This window comes from Sinocyclocheilus rhinocerous, unplaced genomic scaffold, assembly GCF_001515625.1.
Source record: "Sinocyclocheilus rhinocerous isolate Xijiao unplaced genomic scaffold, SAMN03320098_v1.1 scaffold1785, whole genome shotgun sequence".
NCBI lineage: Eukaryota > Metazoa > Chordata > Actinopteri > Cypriniformes > Cyprinidae > Sinocyclocheilus > Sinocyclocheilus rhinocerous.
Window position 1 is genome coordinate 93,626 of NW_015627538.1, and position 20,178 is coordinate 113,803.

The 20,178-nt window shown below is 35.6% G+C and overlaps 2 protein-coding genes across 2 annotated transcripts; one reads left to right on the forward strand and one right to left on the reverse strand.

Moving 5' to 3' along the window:
- Positions 1-320: 320 nt before the first annotated feature.
- cunh5orf22 (chromosome unknown C5orf22 homolog) lies at positions 321-8,018 on the forward strand. The gene is made up of 10 exons (XM_016539391.1): positions 321-413; positions 463-559; positions 754-899; positions 1,870-2,019; positions 2,170-2,584; positions 2,814-2,876; positions 3,979-4,100; positions 4,287-4,353; positions 5,292-5,431; positions 7,206-8,018. The coding sequence occupies exons 2-10, from the start codon at positions 491-493 to the stop codon at positions 7,351-7,353; spliced, it is 1,320 nt and encodes a 439-aa protein (XP_016394877.1). The 5' UTR covers positions 321-413; positions 463-490; the 3' UTR covers positions 7,354-8,018.
- Positions 8,019-18,627: 10,609 nt separating this feature from the next.
- Positions 18,628-19,932, reverse strand: LOC107729066 (melanocortin receptor 4-like). The gene has a single exon (XM_016539418.1). It carries the CDS (start codon positions 19,759-19,761, stop codon positions 18,781-18,783), a length of 981 nt encoding a protein of 326 aa, XP_016394904.1. The 5' UTR covers positions 19,762-19,932; the 3' UTR covers positions 18,628-18,780.
- Positions 19,933-20,178: the final 246 nt, after the last annotated feature.

The following is a 20,178-nucleotide window of genomic DNA, read 5'->3' on the forward strand; positions in this document are numbered from 1 at the left end:
GGGGTATAATACACAATTACACAACATCACAATATTTAGGGGGAAAATACATTCGTTGTTTATATTGTCATTAAACAAATGAAATGAACTGAAGTAAATAATAGTTGCCACTAGCTGATATTTCGGATTTACTGCAATATGAGGATTAATTGTTGCTATTCTTTACCCGTTAATACTTTTTTCCTTTCTTCTCAGATGTTTGCAATTTTATCGCAAAACAATTACATCATTAAAATCAGAAAACGGTATATGAAAAAATACAATACCTATTGTAGGAATCCAAGTCTTGTTCAAGTCTTTCTTGTTTCCACCCGGTTTAAAAACGAAGACGCACAGTGCACCACTTATAGCGGTATATCATAAACGTAATAAGTCTTTCGAATGCTGTTGTAGTTTTAAATCAAGACAAAAAAAATATATATATAAAATCAAGACAAAAAAAAAAAATATATATATATATATATATATATATAGCCACTCTTGTTAAAAAATGAAGACGCCCCCTCAAAAACGCGTGTATCCTAAACTGCCTGTGTGGATTGTGGAGGACCATCATGAGGTAGATAAAATGGGATTTCAGTTCTTGCTGATGTAAGGCTTTATTAAATCTGACGCCAGCTAAATAGTTGCATTTACAATTTACTTTTAGTTCCAATAAAAGCAAAGTAGACATTGGTTTTGAGTGATAGATCGCCACCTACATGTGTAAAAGAAATAAACAGTTACTTAAATGGTCATTTCTACCTGCTTTAGGTTGTGAAGCACATATATCGTGCCATTGGCTCGAAACATATTCCAATGAAGGGCATTAAAATGGTCCATTTGGACTCCCATCCTGATCTCCTCATCCCTGTGAATATGCCTGCTGATACCGTGTATGACAAAGAGACTCTGCTCAGGTGAGTTTATGAGGGCTTTTTGTCAACTTTGGGAACGATCATAGATTTCAAATTTCTTTTCAGACTTGGAAACCTTTTACTAAGATATATAACAATATATTTTTACTACTATTTCTATGTCAGGTACTTTTTTGTACAGATTTGATTGTTTTACCCTTGTTCCAGACCCAGAGTCCCAAAAATATGAAAACCAATTATAAAATATAGTATTGTGTTATTGTAAAACTGTGTCAATCTAAATAATAAGTTAAATAATTTAACTTGTATTATTTTTTAGTGAAAAATTATGTGTATGTTATTTATTATTTCATAAAATGAATATGTTAAATTCTTTTTAGTATTTTTGTTTGCATAATTTCAAATCAAGTTTAATTTATTTAATTGTTTCCATTACGATGCATAATATCCTAGCTATGCAATTAGCCGGAGAATATATATATTAATATATCTTATTAATATTTTGAATTCGTTTTTATTTTTATATATTTTCCATTTTCATTTTAATTTTAGTTAAAGTTTTGGGTTTGTCATTTTTATTTTTTATGTCTTTAGAGTTCATTTTTATTACATCATGTTAAGCTAAATTAGAAATGTTGCTTCAGCAACTAGCATAAACAAAAGGATTTTGCATATTTTATTTTGGTTAATGTTGTTGTTGTTTTTTACGTTTTTATATATTTTTTTTAAATAATGAATATTTATTTAGATATTGATTTTTCTTTTAAGTTGACAGAAATTAGTACAGTACAGAAAGTTTTACCGAATTGTTCAAGTCTACATGGCTCATGTCAAAGAAACACCCACGAATGCCTGTACAAATAATACAATTCATGAATACTCCTCTGACGATTAAAATCAGACTATTAAAAGACAGCTCATGCTGTTGAGAATAAACCCCACTGATATTTGTTCACACCATTAGTTGCAACAGTGAGTATAAGGGTTGACATGTTTTTGTTTGCTCTTGCAGTGAGCTGAGCATTGAGAATTGGATTATGCCAATGGTCTATGCTGGACACGTATCCCACGTAGCCTGGCTGCATCCGTACTGGGCTCAGCAGATCAAAGAAGGAGAGCATTCTATGTGTGTGGGGAAAGATTCATCCACGACCACCATCAGGTCAGGTGCAGCATATCAGCATGTAACCATGAGATGGCAGCAGGCGTTCATTTACTATTAATAAGGATGAGACCTCCACCCTGTCAGGAAACATTGTGCTGTTAAAATCGTGTTTAAAAACATTCAGAAGAAATCTCTTTCTCTTTTCAGGGTCACAAGCACAGACGATTACTTTTTGAGTGACGCTCTTTACGTTCCACTGGATCAGCTGGAAAACCCAAAAGAGTTACAGTTAAATGTCATTCGAGTGGATCCCGTTGACAGTTCGCAGAAAAGGACACCTGAAAATGGGCAAAGTGGTGCTAAAATACCTAAATCAGCTGTAAAAGAGGAGAATGATGTGCAGTTGAAAAGGGACACCCCGTGCACTTCCTCTTCTCAACCGCTTGATGGCAGCACTGCGTCAGGAAACGGCAGTCACACAGTCACGAAAGCTGATGTGGGGTCAACAAGCTGCATCACTGAACGGCTTTTAGCAGTTATCGAGCAGTCTGACCCTTTCATACTTGACATTGACTTGGATTTTTTCTCCTGCAAGAACCCTTTCAAGGAGATGTACACACAGGTGGAGTGAATCAAGCAGATCCATCATTATAGTCCTTTGTGTTTCCTAAACGATAGCAATTAATTCTTCATATTGTACTTTCTCACACCTACATTGTACTGACATAGAAAAAGCTTTGTAGACAAATGGAATATATTGATTCTTTCTAGTTTCTTCAGAGCTCATATATTGTTTTATATGTATTAGTATCGATATACATTGTCTATTTGCCACCGTTGTTGTCTTACAGGAAGAGTACGCTCTCCTGCAAGAGTTATACAGCTTTAGCAGGCCTCAACGGGATTCAGATGAGGTAACAAAGATTCCTAATCAAATGTACCATAAACTAATCATGAGATATTCATTCAGTCATAGCAACAGGCATGTTACTAAACACCCTCAGGGGGTGAAGCTAAATCTGCTCTTACAAGAAGCTAAAGCTAATCTTGTTTCTTTTCTTCTGTTTTTTTTTAAACAGTGGCAACAACTCTGTTCAACAGCTTTCCAAGTTAATGTTTAATCCAACTGATGTGTGCTAAAAAATATATTAGCTGTTGCAACAGCTTTTATCAAAATCAGTCAGAATTGTTATAGCATTCATGCTTGACTTCAAAATAATTTTTGACATCTTCACATTTGAATGCTGATACATACAGACACAGGAGTCTGAGACTGCTAGTGAAAATGTATTGCATTTTTCTGCTTAAAACAATTTTAATTGCAAATTTTATTATTAGCATGACAATGTGAATGAAAAGTTCAATTCAGAGATAAAATTAAATTACCCAGAGACCAAGGCTGCATTTTTGTGATCAAAATTACTGTAAATTAAAAAAAAAAGATTTAAGTTTAAATAATGTAGTAATATCATGAAATATTATTTTAATTTAAAAACAACTGTTTTCCGTTTGAAACTGTGTTCTGTTTAAAATATCTATATATGATCAATTTAAAGTAATTCAGTGATGGCAAAGCTGAATTTTCGGCAATCATTACTCCAGTTTTCAGTGTCAAATGATTCTTTAGAAATCCAGAAACGTTTCTTTATTTATTATAGAGATTTTTCATAATATTATAAATATCTTTAAAGTCATTTTTCATCAATTAAATGTGTCCTTCTTGAGGGGAAGAAAAAAAACGTATTGCCCCCAAACCTTTGAACGCTAAAGTACTTACTTTTGATTAGTCACATAAAAATAGTGTAGAATCTTAAAAATTTCTTTTTCATGTATGTTTTAAATTCAGTAAAATCAAAAACCTTGTTTATTCCCAGGGTTAAATGATATTGTATATATATTCAATGTGGTCTGAGGCTTTTGAACCTCAGTGTATTTTGTTGAATACAGGACACACAGAAGGCATATTTCCCTGGTGGCAAATATCAATCTTTACAGTTCCATGTGTTGGTTTTTCAGGAGCAGCTCTTAGATTGTGTAGAGAGACGCACTCACCAGCTTGAAGACCTGGAGGCTGCATTTGCTGAACTGGTAGAGGATGACGGCCAGGGAACTGTTGAACGTTTAGCAGCAAACCCAGGGTACGCATTATTGCTGTCACCGAGATGAGACGGTAGAGCCACAGGCTCTGTGCTTTTTGATTATAGCTCCATATCATCGCACCATTGGGCTTGATTGATTGTTTTATATGGTCGGTATGCATTTGATCAAGCAGGAGATGACACAGCCTCATGCACTGATTTGTTTCCCCCTCTCTTTCTTTGTAGAATGAAATCTCTTGTCAGACTTGTACACAGCCTTAAGAATCGAACTCAGTCACCGGACTATGAAATGGTAAAGTTGTGTGTGTGTGTGTGTGTGTGTGTTTATCCCTTGGGTATTTTAATCATGTTTGAAGTGTCTGTCATCCCAGATATCCCAAATAGTTTTTATGTTTTTGTAGTCTACAATGCTGTATGTAGAAAAATAATATCAGAAATTTTAGTATCTTTTTATTTTACCTTCATATTCTTGTAATAATCTCCTTTAACGTAATAAAAAAACAGTTGGCAGATGACATTTATAATTGAAACTTTAACCCTCTATTTTACTGTAGATTACCCATTCACTTTTCAGAAATGTGGCTCATATCCATTCTAGTCACATTGTTTCTGCTTGGTGTGTGTGTGTGTGTGTCTGTCTGTGAATTAAGTAAAAACATGACAATAACATGCCAATGTAATTTAGATGTAATGAATGTAATTCAAGACATGATCTCTAAAAACAAGTCATGCATCTTAAAGTAAATCTTGTTTCAAAGATGTGTAGATATTGTTTTTCTGCAAAACAAGACAAAATACTAATTAAAAATGTTTTGCATTGATGAGGAAAAATAATAAAATATAAACCTGTTACTTAATGTCAAGTATACTTTTCGAGCTATTGAGAGCCTCCAAGCAGAACATAAAGGATAACAAATTTGCCTCCCTTGGCTTGTAGTGCTGAGGCACGTCTGTACGCACCACTGTAGCGTCTGGACCAATCAGACACACCATTTTTCATTTGATTTAACAAATCAATTATTCATTAGATTAACAAACGTTCACAGACCCCTCACCCAATAAACATACTGGGTGCCAAGTTGTCTGTGAACAAGGCCCAGGACCCTGGTTACCATGGCAACCCTGACACCAGATACATTTACGACCTAATGATTAATTATTCATATTTCCCCATGAGCTGATTCGCTACACCACAGACTGATATATTTGTGCTCATGTTGTTGAGTCTAGGTGCATCAAGCAGGCTTGACCTGTGATTACTCTGAGCTCCCTCACCACATCAGCAGTGAAGAGGAGATCCAGCAAATGATCACGGCTGTGCAGCTCTTCTTGGAAAACATGCCCAAACCCACCATAGTCACTATATCCAGGTACATCAGTCATTAGAGCATATGGACGTCTGTTCTGTGTCTCCTTTTGAAAAGTACATTGGGTCCTTTAATCTTTCGCTTATGATTTATTACATTCTCTATGGTTAAAATCATTTGGTGTTTTTTTTTCCCACAGAGAAGCATCCTATTTCTTGTTTTCTTTTTGGTCTGCATTAATTAGCATTGTAATTTATGACATAATGATTGTTTGTAGGCTGGTTGTTGCCCCAAAAGCAGATGCTTGAATCTGTGCCGTTGAGACAGATGGTGTTATGTGAGACTTGTGTCTCAGTGATCTGTTAGCATGCTTTTTAATGAGCATTGACTCAACATCACACTCATCAGTCACTCTCTTATCTCTAGTCAGGGGGAGCTCAGCCCTTCATGGTCCATGGGAATATTTTTCTAGTCTTTTAATACTAAGTTCTCTGACTGATGGTGCATCACCGTGGCTGACATGCACCATTTTTTTTAATCTGTGTTCAGAATCAAAAAAATACTTTAAATGTTTTTATTATTATTATTATATGTATTTATTAACATCGCTAGAGGCATATATTTACTTCAAAAGTCTGGGGTCAGTAAAAAAAATTTAATGTTGAAAAAAGTCTCTTAAGCTCACAGAGGCTGCACTTAAGTGTGTGTGTGTGTGTGTGTGTGTGTGTGTATATGGTGCTTAACAATGTATTAGGCCACCACCCAATGTAAGGTTTGTGCCGCAGCTGCCCTAAACTAACAGTATTGGTGATTACCAAAATCATTTTTTATGTTTCTGTAATGGTTAATCCACACCAGTATGTGTAAGCTCTTTAGTCACAGTAGTGTCTCTAATGCTAAAATATAATTATTGTTGGGATTTAATAGAGGTAGATTCACAGATAGATTGCACAAAAGTTTAATCAAAAACAAGCCTTTGGGAACAACTAAACTATTTGGAAGTCAGTTACAACAGAGACTGTGGAAAAGTACATAAAAACAATGCCAGCAAGAATGCAAGCTGTTATCAAAGCCAAAGGAGGCCATACAAAATAAATATATATATATATACACTACCGTAAATTAAAGGAGTTTCTTATGCTCATAAAGGCTGCATTTATTTGATGAAAAATACAGGAAAAAATTGTAATATTGTGAAATATTATTACGATGTAAAAATAACGTTTTTCTATTTTAATATACATTAAAATCTAATTTATTCCTGTGACGTAAAGCTGAATTTTCAGCATCATTACTCCAGTCTTCAGTGTCACATGATACAAGTCTTATTGATCCCAAACTTCTGAACGGTAGTGTAAATTTTTTGTTTATTATGTGTGAATAAAGACTATTTATTTGTTTCAGTTTGGTATTTCCCTTATAAATGACAATACAATTTTTAGATTTAAGCAGTTTAGTTTTTGGACCGTTTTTGACATAAATTGTTTATTTGTATATAAATACAGTTATTATTATTTATTATTATTGTGGAAACATTCATAGTTTTGTTTTTTTTTCAGGGTTCTTTGATGAATAGAAAGTTCAAAAGAACAAGATTTGTTTGAAATAGAAATCCTTTGTATTATGAGTGTTTTTGCTGTCGCTTTTAATCAATTTAATGTGTCCTTGCTGAATAAAAGTATTGATTGTTTTTTTAAGTACTGAACTCAAACTTTTGACCAGTACTGTGTGTATATGTCATTTCACATATGTTATAAGTGTATGTATAAGATTTAAAAAAGATTAAGATAAGATATAAGATTTAAATGTTTCTTACATTTCAATTTATCCTTGTCAGATCCAGTTTGGATGAGTATTGCCCAGCGGAGCAAGTGGATTCCATCCAGAACAGTGTGCTGAACATTCTAGAGTCCCTCTTTGGCTGCTTAGATGTTCACAGAGAGTATGAATCAATACCATCAGAGAGCACATCACAGACCCCATGAGGAGGGAGGTTAAATTCAGCAGCAGCTGCGGCATGTTCTTTTACCAGTAGCTGCTTTCAGAGGGTGGATGTAGCAAAGCTTTTAAAACCATGCTGTGATTTGCCGTGTACTCTGTTACTGCCTGCATTGAGTGCATATGTAACAATGAGGTTGAGATGCATAGATGCGTTTTGAGTTTTCAATTTAAGAGGTTTTCTTCTATGTATTTTTGAAGTGCATGTATTCAAAATAAGAGATGCTGAAACATTGGGTATTAATTTTTCTGTGTTGTCACCAAATTGATGGTTTATTAGCACAGTAAAGTAAAAACCCTAAGACTTTCATATGAATTCCGTGCTGCAGTCATTCATCCCTCGTGTATGCATACTTCAGTCTGGGAATAGCAGATGCATTGATATAAGACAGCACATTTCCCCTCTTGCTGTGTGGCCCCTTGTGCCTCGGCTGTCTTTGTCTGAAACCTGAGGCGGTTACCAATTCATGTGAGCTTTGTACATGGCACCCTCCTTTATTGCTCTACGCCTGCAGACTTCAAGACTGCCCTCAATATGGCTGACCTGACTTTAAATTTCACTGCATGACAAAACTACTATGAGCGACACTGACAAAGCAAATAAATGCAGTAAAAAAACAAGATAAAAACCATAATTTTCGTAAAAGGTTGAGATGCATAAGAAATTAATCCTACACACAAGAGCGTTTTAAGGACAAAAACCTGATAAATGTCTTGAAGTACAACATCTGAACAATGTCTTGATGTGTGGTAACCATAGTATAAGCGGAATAATTGACTACGGTTCGTTGAATCGTTAGAAAATTATGCTCACCCCGAGGTGTGGTGCAGCCACGATGCGAGGTGGAGTCGTCGTCATCGTCATCAATCGCTCCTTTCATAAAGACAGACGGGTATGGAGAATAAAGGATGACAATTTTCATTTTTGGCTGAACTATCTCTTAAACTGTTAGCAGGCATTTATACCATGGTGATTTATGCACCAGTGTTTGGATTGTTACTAAAAAATGTTTTACATATTACTCATTACCTTTGAAAAGTAATATTATTACTTTACTTATTACTTTCTGGCAACAGTAATTATTACACTACTAGTTACATTACTTTTCTTCCTCACCCCACATAAGTTGCATATCTTCCCCATAAAAGTCTTCTAAAATGTTACTAACAACATATATCTGCCTCATCATTTGATCAAAATCCACATTGAATCACAGTCAGAAGTTATTGCAAACACTCAGTGGTGATTCATAGTGACGTTTAAGGGTCATTACACGAAACCGGCGCCTTTTCCACTTGGAAAAATTAAAAAATAAAATAAGTTTAATCAACATTTTTTTAAATATGCATGAAATGAAGACACCTTAAAGATATTGTATTGTGCCATCTCAGGCTGTGTAATTTCTTATTTTATGACTATTTTTCTACCTCATGTTTTGGAATTTTTGTTACCGACACAAGTGTTACTTGATACTATAGTTTAATTAGAATTATGTGATAGTGTTCACATACATGAGCAGCATTTTAGTCCCTCTTTTCACTGGGATTGTTTCAAATTTTGGATTTTTTTTTTTACATTTTTATATTTGTCATTCAGATGACCAAGAACATCCTAATTCTGGAGGGTGACCACATGTCAATTAAGAAAAAATATATATATTTTTTACAAGAGAGACATTAAAAAGGGCTTTGTCCAAAATAAAATATGGTTAAAGTTACAATGGAAAAACCTGGAAGGCTGTACCAAATATAATTTTTACAATTTTTATGACATTAATGACAGTAACAGGATTGACGTCATAGATAATGCGTTCAGTTTTTTTGTCTGTGTCCTCTCACAGAACTTCAGATATACTGATCTGGTTCAATTATTAGGCAAGGAAGATGATCAGATCTTGGTCTTTCTGTGATCATCTGAAACCAGACCAAGATCTTGACTTTCTTGAACATTGCAAGACTGGGGTGAATGTCTGCAGTCACCTTGCTGCTCTTGTTTGTAATTGAATTTACATGGATGCATTATTGACAATGAGTTATGGGAAAAAAATAGTTTTATTGAGACAACAGTAACAGTTTAACAACAACAGTAATAGTAACAATACCAATAATACTAACTAAAATGTAACTCATGCTCATATGCCACTGAATGATATAGGCATTAGCTTACAACTACACCCAGGGTGACCTTTAAAAATGTTTGCATTTTACACAGACAATCTTTAAAAACAGGGTGACATCTAATCTGTCATCCCTGTTACCCAAATGTCAAAACCTGTTACCCTGAAAAGTAACAGGGATGACAGTAACAGGTTTGACGATTTCAAACTAATTTGCTAATTTCTAGCTAATAGTCAAGTTCACAAAAGCACGTTGTACACTTTGAAATTTATTTTACTTGTAGATATTGATTATATTAAATTTAATAAATAATTGTTTACATTTATATTTTAAAATGGTAACAGTATTGACACTGCATTTAAAATTGTGGTGTTACATATAAGCTCAATCCAGGGTTCCACAGAGAGCATGAGAGGAGACAATTGTCACAATTACTACTACCAGTCACTTAAAAAGCCCCGGCTGGTCGGTTGCTCAGCTAATCGTTTGTGACAGTGCTCTCCAGCAGTAATTGGTCTGAATCCTGTGAAAAAGAGACTGTTGCACTACCATACAGTCTTTGAATCTACGGTATAATCTATCCTTCAAACCACCCATGACATGTTTGTCAATGAAAATATTTTCTCAACACACTCTTTGTTATTAAAGGCAGAAATATATTCAGTGAAATCTTTGGCATGCATTGGATTTGTGTATAATGTGTTCATAATAAATAGTTTTTAATGCATACCTACAAAGATCATCAAGATGTCTCTGTGTTAGTGATTTCAGAGTCTGATAAGCAGTTATGCTTGGAACAAATGCTAAACAATGCAACACATGACATCAATTAGTAGGTCAATAGCAAGCCGCCCCAAAGCTGCTTTGACTTGCAGAAAACAGCAATTACTAATGTTCCGTGCCATTACATTTACAGCTTCTGAACTTAGGGAAATGCAATTGCATAAAAATTGCTTTATTCAATTTACTTAAGATGAATACTAGCTTCCATGATGAATTAATATGACCTGCCATTTTAGATGCTCTCCTGAGAGCAACTGTGATGCATGCTGGCTTTCTCTCCGCAACTAAATATGTTCCATTAACAGTAATCATAGACTGAATTATGAGTCCTCTAATATTGCTCTTGAGTACATGGTTTGCACAAAATAACACAGAGCACAGTCTAAATTGTTTTGACCTTGAACTCAACCCAGCACTAGCAAGTTTTTTCCTCTTTTCTGACTCATGTACCCAACAGGAAAGAGCAGTGGTGGTTTGTCACGGCAGGATGAATCTCCATCTCCAAAATCTATTTTAAATAACACCTACGGCAAAACAATTAAATGATATTCAAACTCTGTAATGTGTATATAATGATAATATATAAATAAGTATTTTATTTATCTTACCAATGACAATGGAGGCTGACAGACTCCCCCAATGAAAAAACTGACCAATGGGAATGTATATGCAAATGATGGAAAGTCATTTGTCTGTCAAAAAGGCAAAAAATCTGAAAAAGGCAAAAAAAAGAACGAAAGAAAGAGAGGAAGAGAATTTAAAGGTACAAATAAGGATGTCTAACATGAAAAGAAAAAAAAATCATTTTTTTACAATCAAGCAATCAATCACTCAATAAAATAAATTAAAATAACATCAAATCAATGGCTCTAAAAATGTTAAGAGATCATCAAGTAAAAGCATCATGCAGCTTGTATAAAACGATTACTTAAATTATTTGTTAAATGCATGGTTTTTGAACACTTTTTAAGGTGATTTTTTTCTACAATTATTATGCAGTAAATATCAAGACATTTTTGTATGTTTACTTTATTTCATCTGGATAAAATGTGTTTTTTTATTGAAAGGACTACATATTATTTATGAGAGATTACTTTAAAACTCAATAACCTTGGTTTTCCAATATTTCTAAAATTTGTAAACCAAATTGCTTCAGTGCTTTCTAGTATTATATTGTTATATAAGATAGCAGTGGTTTTAGCAGCAAATTTGTTTTAAAATTTTAGAAATATTTGAAAACCGTTAAATCGCGAAGACAATCTCAGTGTGGCGTAACCAAGATGCAAGCCACTGGTGGAAAACCATTAAGCAGAGTGCACTGATAAGTCAAGGTCATTGAGTTTTAAAATAATATCACATAATGTAAAAAACTAACAAAAATAACTATTTGATCACACTTTTAATTCAGAACTTGAAAATGAGTTCATTGTAGAAGAGGTATATAAGTCATTTTCATTATCACTAACCGGCCGCACATGAAGGTGAGTATGATATAGTATAGAGGCCCTTAGTGGCCCCTCCTCCCATCCAGTCCCCGGGAAAAATCTCATTCACAATGACGGCCCTGATCTGTGATAAATGGCCCTGCATGATTTTTCATGAGGTTGGTAATCATAAAGATTATAACATGTCATTAATAATCAAGGCTATTTTCAGCTTTCAGTGAGAGATCATCCGTGTATGGATTCATAATTATCAGCTAAGGGATATGATGAAAAACATACTATCGTTTTATTTCAACGATGTAAGGAGAGCAGGTTTGATCAATATTCATTTACACTCCAGCCTGTCTGGAAAATTCCCTCTCAGACCGCCACTGTATTCGGATCAATACAGTGAATTAATAGATTAATATGTATTCATTTGGCAGGCACTTTATCCACAGCAACTTAAAAGTGTGCATTTTATGAATATATGTATTTCTTGGCATAACCTACATCTTGATGTTGTAAACGTCATGATTGTCAATCACAATATTATATTTCAAATGTGTGATGTAAAGCATTGGCATTTGCATAAGGCTAATTGTCATTTGTATTTTCACAGAATGAAAGCATTAAATGGAAGCGGTATCTTTGAGGTGCCTCAGACCGTTTTTGGCATTATGTCTAAGGGGGCGTTGTGCCAGGTTGTGAGTGTTCTCATCTGCACTAAATATCACTGTGATGAGATGCAGACAGGCAGCTCACGACACACAGAACACACCATTCCCACAGCGTTTAGACTCCCTAATGGATACATTTTATTCACATCTCATTCCCTATTTTCCTACAAAGTAATCATGTAAGGCAAAAATAGACTTGCCTCAGCAGCTCACCGTGATTGTGAATATCATCTTATGCCATTAGCCTTGTTATTTTCCAGGTGTAATTGAAACTGTGTAAGGATAAAAGAAACTCAGGAAACTCAGATACTTTGATCTCCTGAGAAACAGACAATACACTGGCACCTTCAAGACACCCCACAGAGGGGTGGTGCAGGAAACGCCTCTCTCACATATGCATCAGTGCCTTTTCATCTGCTCCCTCCACTGGATTCACTCAGAATGGTCAAGAATATAATGTTCTATATGAATGCAAATAAGATTTACAGTCATGTTTGGTTTCATTTGAATAGTGTCAGGACTGGTTCTCATTTTCATGGTTGACTTGATTTAAAAAAATTATTAAATTAATTTTTGCAGTTTTTCTTTCTTCCTCTTCTGAATGTTTATTTTATCATTTTAAATTCAAATGGCGTTTTCATCCATAGCTAATATTATAATATTCCATATTGAGCTAATGTTTTAAAGAGCAATGAATGTTTTGCATTACTTATCAAATTTACTGCAAAATGCACTGCAACCTCACAGCTTTAAGACTCAGAAAGGAAAACAGGTCAAATAAAATGCATATTGCTTAGTAACTTTTATATAGTTTTTACTATTTTAAATATTTATAATATTTTGGGTTTCATTTGTCTCAATTTATACCTAAAAAATTTTGTTTGGTCAAAATGAATTAAACATCCATTGTTATTTTTGTACAATTTTTCTTCTTTTCAATGACAGATTGAACAAAATAAAACACAGTGAACTGATGCACATCTGCTTTTCACAACATTGTTATTCTGTCACAGCGCAGTCAGCAGCATATCGAGTGATGGTGCCAGTTGGCTCAGTGGTTGCATGTCATTGTGCTGAACAGCCTGACTGAGCCCAGATGGATGATGTTGCTATCCCACAGGTCCAGTATATTATTCTATATCAAGATCATTCATCAAATGTATGTACAATCAATCAATTAAGGAGATGTATGCTCTCTACCCAGCAGAATTTAATGGAGTCTCTTGTCAGGTATTCAGATAGCTCTTAGTGACTCCATTTGTTGAGCTGGTTTGGTTCTTTGAGCATAAAAGCAGATGCATTTATTTTTGGTTTTTCCAGTACCATTCACTTTAAAATACAATTTCCTAAAAAGCCCTACAAATCACAAACCGAGCCAGAAATTTCCCAATTCAGTTCTGTGATGGAAAATGTAATATCCTTTATCCTGTAGGTTTATTTAATACAAAAGTGTCTGTATCTGGCTCTGAAAATGGCTTTTTATTATTTATGTATTTTTTGTAATTATATTTCCATCCATGTCTTTCTGTCGAAAATGCATCTCAAGTGAATAAACAAAAAGTGAATGAATAAATAAATGAATAGTCCAATGATTATAAAAAGGAGAAATCCCTCAAAAATCTAGTTCCAAGTGCCAAATTTGTGAAACTTTATGTATTCATTGTGGTTTCATAGATATTAAAAAAATAAAAATTGTTAAACCATTTTCATTATAAATCAATCAATCAATGAATGGCTCTAAAAATGTCAAGCGATGTAACCATTAAGTAAAGCATCCTTCCAAATCCTTTCACCCCACAGCTCAATCATTGTTTTTAAACAGACTTTCTAGTTTTCTAACATATTTTTAGGTATTAAAAAATGACCTTGACTTATGAGACCTCTCTGGCTCCCTGGTTTTCAAGATAACAAAATGGCTTCCAGCATGTTGATTGACTTTGGAGGTCAAACAGTTTTCAAATAATCATAATATTTTAAAACTACATTGCTGCAATGTTATTTAAAAGATAATGCCAAACTACTTTTAGCTAACATTTATTTTTAATCAAGAATTCAAGCCTCAGGCTTTTAATTCAGAAATATAACATCACAGAAGAGGTATTTATTTATTTAAAATTCTACATCTCCGATAAATGTGACTCTGACTGTGAAAACCCAGCTAAAGTCTTTTTTTTTTTTTTTTGATTTACTATTTTACATAAAATCATCCTTCATAATGTAAAGAACATTCTGTGAACATGTAACCTTGATATCTTTAGTATTGACTGAGTAAGACCATGTTAAAGATTGAAATCACTCACACACACACATACATTTTACTCAACTGCCATGCATAATGGTTTAAAACAGCTACATTATGTTATGCGTTCACCAATTCAGAACTTTAGGTTACTCACGTAACCCCACTTCTCTGATAACATGAGTGAGGTATCTCACCACACTTCCCTCCTTGCCTGGATTTCACAGACAGGGTCACAAATTCATTATTACATTAGCTCAATTAATAAAGTGAGCAAATTTAATATGTTTCATTCTGATTATTTCATTTTAATTAAATGCTTACAATATAGCATTTTTAAACTTCAGAAACTTTTAACAGAAATAAATTCTACTCACACTTGTTTTCATATGCATTTGAACTTCTCAATAGATGTCATGTGACAAAGCAACTACATTTACTTTAGACTGGAGCTTTCTTTTCCTGGTATATTGACAATAAATAATATGCATTTGAACCAGGTCCAGCTTACTTAAAATGAACATTAATCATCATACTAGTGACTCTGTGTGAGTCTGAAACAAATGAAAACACACTAAACAAAACAGTAAACATCCCTTTAATTACCAACAACAATTGTTTACAATCCCTTATAAGCTTCCATTATCTGCCACACCTACTTAATTAAATATTGGGACGAATAAGTTTATAGACACTTCCCCCGAAAACAACTTACAGATTCACTGACAAGACTTCACTGACCTGAAACAATTTAGTGTTTATGTTCACTTTAAATCAACTGACATAGGTTTGTTGAAAACACAAAGAATATATATCAAAACGTCTTACTGGTATTTACATTTAGACATTTAGCAGACGCTTTTATCCAAAGCGGCTTACAAATGAGGACAATGGAAGCAATCAAAATCAACAAAAGAGCAATGATAAGCAAGTGCTATAACAAGTCTCAGTTAGCTTAACGCAGTACACATAGTAAGTTTTTTTTTAAATCATATAATAAATAAAAAGAAAACAGATAGAATAGAAAAAAAGAATAGAGCAAGCTAGTGTTAGAGGCCTCTTTTGCTTTTGTTAATCAGAAGAAGTCAGAAAGTCAGAATTACTGTATAATTGTATAATAAATAAAAAGAAAACAAATAGATAGAATGCAAAAAGATTAGAGAAGCAAGTGTTAGTTCATTCTTTTCGGCTCGTTAAAAATCAATCTTGCTGCCGCATTCTGGATTAATTGTAAATGTTTGATAGAACTGGCTGGAAGACCTGCCGAGCGAGCATTGCAATAGTCCAGCCTGGACAGAACAAGAGCTTGAACAAGGAGTTGTGAAGCATGTTCCGAAAGAAAGGCCCTGATCTTCTTGATGTTGAATAAAGCAAATCTGCAGGATTGGGCAGTTTTAGCAATGTAGTCTGAGAAATTCAGCTGATCATCAATCATAACTTCAAGGTTTCTAGCTGTTTTTGAAGGAGTTATGGTTGATTATCCATTATTTAGCTAAATGAAAAGCATCTTTATTAATCAAATAACGCACAGAGCAGTAAAATAAGGCAAATCAAATTAAGTTAAATAAGGCAAAATTAACAAGGGCCACGTTTATTTATTTATCCATCCATCCATCCATTGCAGGCTTTATTGTCAAGACCAATCATGATGCTCTTAGCCTCATTGCTGTATTTTCCCCTTCTTTCTTTACCAAATAAATTACTCAAATTATAACTCCTCCCACCTTAGCCAAGCTCAAATAGCTAAGAAAAGGAGCCTTTCACAAATAATTTCAGGCTTTTATGGGGAAGCCTCATTTGCCGAGACACGGCCATGTATAGAGCTAATATGTCTAATATGCCCATGCTCAATTAGAGCCAATCAATCTGAGTGACCAAACAGGAGAAGTACAGAGAAACCTGTAGATGAAAAGATGAGAAGAAAGATGAAATTGCCTCCATTTCACACAATTGAATTTCCTTTTCAAAGATATCTTTTCATGCATACCTAGAAAGGATTTGAAGCTGTGAAAATCTATCGTGCACGTGGGAGAAGCGTAAGTGCTTCTCCCACGTGCACGATAGATTTTCACAGCTTCAAATTAATGACACATGATGTAGCTCAGCGGTTAATCCAGTCCCCGCGCCAGCTCGTTAGAAGTGAGCTACGTGCATGAACTGTGTTCCGATCGATATGATCCCTACACAGTGTTCATTGCTCCCTACTCCCTGAGCAGGGGAAATCCGTTGAAGTTTACTTCACTTCGGAACATGGGCTGGAATTGGGAACCTGATGTAGCCTATTGTAGTAATGTTGTCTCTGGTCTGTGAGTGTAAATGCGTTCAGGGGGCGTGGCTTTGGACGGCGATTGCAGGAAGGGTGGGACGTTCGCTTTCAGTGCTATCAGGTTAAAGTTAGCATTTTCCAAGATCTCCTATTGTACCTTTAACAATAGGATAGGTTTCCATCAGACTAACAGGCTGTTTCATAGATTTTTCAAATTATTTGAGCTGAAAAAGATTGCTGGACCAGGAGGATCCCCGTGGGTTTACAAATGGGAAATGGCTTTTAATTAGGCAGCTGTCCAAGCATGTAAAAAGGGCAGAAGGGTAATTCATGTATTAAAGGAGAAGAGGGCCTGATTCAATATACCTGACTAGAGAAGTGTGCAAACACAATTCATCTAGCCATTTTAACTCTGCCTCTGCTCTGTTTTAGTGAGTTTTATGTGTGATTTCATTTGTTTAATACATGGAACTAAATAGAATATGTGTACTGAGTCACAGAAACATTTTGTGTTTCTGTTGTAACTACACCATCTGGGTGCAAAAAGCATCTTTCTCTATCTCTCTATCATATTCTCTCTACATATATGTATTTTATTATATTAGAGTATGTACTAAAAGTTCTGTATATATCATTTGTATTTAAAGACTTGAATTTCATGTCACAGATTGGGATAATTACTGGTGAGGGGTTTGAGACTCTGTGTTCAAGGTGTCATCATCTAATCGGTGGTCATGATGTCATTTTTACTGTCGCTCTAGAGAGATTTGTCACATACAGCTCAAGTGATTGGCTCAAAACCACCTACGTATAATTAGGAAAGAGTGCCCATGATCAAAGATGGCAGAATTTAAATTGTGTACTTTCAGAGGGTCAGACACCAGCTAAGCCATTGTCATTGCTAACAGGAATGCCAACTGATAGCTTACAGACCTCAGCCTGCTGAGAGAACTAATACCAATATTTTCTTTAGTGCATGCAGTTGCATTGGCCTTGATTTAAGGTCAAGTAATATTACTGCAGAGAAGAACATCATGGATATAAATGAGAGCTTAGTGGTTGTGCAAACTGACAGAAATCATTCCTATCTGTACTATGAGAGTCTATTCAGCACAACATGGTAACCTTCAAAACAGACTGATGAAATAAATAGCTTCTAAGAGCTTGTAGGCAATCTTTCACTAGATGATACAGATATTTACCTTTTGAGCTCCACGACTCTGAAGCCGGAAAAGAAGGGAAATGGAATAAAATCCAAGACACAACAGGAAAATTCCTACCGGACCATCAAATCTACTATCATTTTAACAATTCCACAAGAAAATATATGAGGCATAATTACTGGTTTTGATGTTTTTTTATTTGCACAATGAAATGGCATTACAAAAATTTAATAAAATCATCTTAATTTACAAAATACAAAAAATAAATTCATAAGTCTGAAACACATTTATCAAGCAGCAATGGTTCTCAAGCTGAATAATTGAAGTGCCAACCTGCTAAGAGAACATATTCACAGTTGCCAAATATTGTGCGTGTGCACTGAATCACAACACACGGTGCCATGAATTTTCTGTCATTTAATGCTTTTAAATATTGGCACTTTGACTTTTTGATGTCTTATTCAGCAGGCAAAATGAATGAAAATTGTATATATAAATAAACACCAAAACAGCATGGCAATGAATCCTTGAGTCATAAACATTAGCATTTTTTCATGGTCAGCACAGCCATAGTATCACATTTCTCTGGGAATCAAATAACTGTGTGCAGAATAATCACACAAGCTACGCAGTGTAATAAGATCTTCTACATTCTCAGCATCCTCCAGTGATGGTTGCTTAGTTTTGCCTTGCAAGCCAACATCTCACAATCAGTACCTTGACGTCAAACAGAAAAAAAGCTTATACACACAGAGAGGTCAGTCCATACCAGCAGCAGCAGATCTCCTTGAAGGTCTTCCTCATCTCTTGGCTCCTGAAGGCATAGATGAGAGGGTCTATGACCGAGTTGCACATAATGAGGATCAGGTACATGTTGAAGTGGGACATGAAGCAGATGCAATAAGGGTTCCGTGGGCAGGAAATCATGAGGATGAGGTGCAAGAAAAAGGGAGCCCAGCACACCACGAATACACCCAGCAGGATAGTGATGGTGATGGCCCCTTTCATATTTGCCGCCTGCCAGATAGGGCCGTTGCCAGGGAGGGCGGCAATGCGCTTCATGTGCAGTCGGGCTAGAAGAAACATGTGGACGTAGAGCGAGGCCATAAGCACCAGCATGGTGAAGAACATGCTGATAAGGCAGATGAGAACGGTGGGGCTCTCCGAGTACACGATAAAGAGCACGCCAGAGACCGTGCAGAAGGTCCAGATGCAGGTGATGATGGTGCCCGCCCGCCGTTGGGTCATGATGTTGTGGTAGCGCAAGGCGTAGAAGATCGTGATATAGCGGTCCACCGCGATGGCCAACAAACTCCAAATGGAGGCCAACAGTGAGCTACAAATCATTGAGTCAAAAATGTTGTCCATGTTCTTGATGATGCTCTCGCGATTGGTCAGGTTGCCCCCCGTGATGAGCGCCATCACAACCGTTTCGGAGGCATTGGAGACACTGACCAACAAGTCTGCTACAGCTAAACTGCAGATAAAGAAATACATGGGAGAATGAAGGTTCTTGTTCTTGACAATAGCCGCAATCACCAGAATGTTCTCCAGGAGACTGACGAGCCCGAGCGTGAGGAAGACCTCTGTGGAGATGAGCAGCTGCTCATAGCATCCAGAGGCTGATCCTCTCTCGCCCTGAGCAGGCTTTCCCACCGGTAATGCTCCCTGGCTGTGATTCCGGTACGAATGCTGCAGTCCATGATGATGTGAGGGGTTCATTTCCCTGAATATCCGTAGTCAGTGGTTTGATCGGTGTCTACTTCAGTCTGGTGAATTCAAATTGAACATCATCCGTCATGTAGATCAAAGAAAGCAGGTACTGTGTGAGCATCCGTCACCTCACCTCTGTGATAACTCTTCGTCCAAATCAGCAAAAACATCCGACAATTGTCTGCAAGAGCCTCCTACACAAAACAAAAATAAATATATAAATGTAAAAAATAGAGACAGAAACCTGCAGACAGAGAATCAGAGGATAGGAAACGGCGTCAATTGACCGAATCTGAAAACGCTGACTCTTGTTTCAACACTGTTGAAGTGCAAACAGCATTCAGAGTGAGGCACTCAGTCTCCAGAGCTTCCAGCACTTGGCAGGCAGGCGAGTGAGATACTCTTGTCTCTACAGCCACTGTCTGG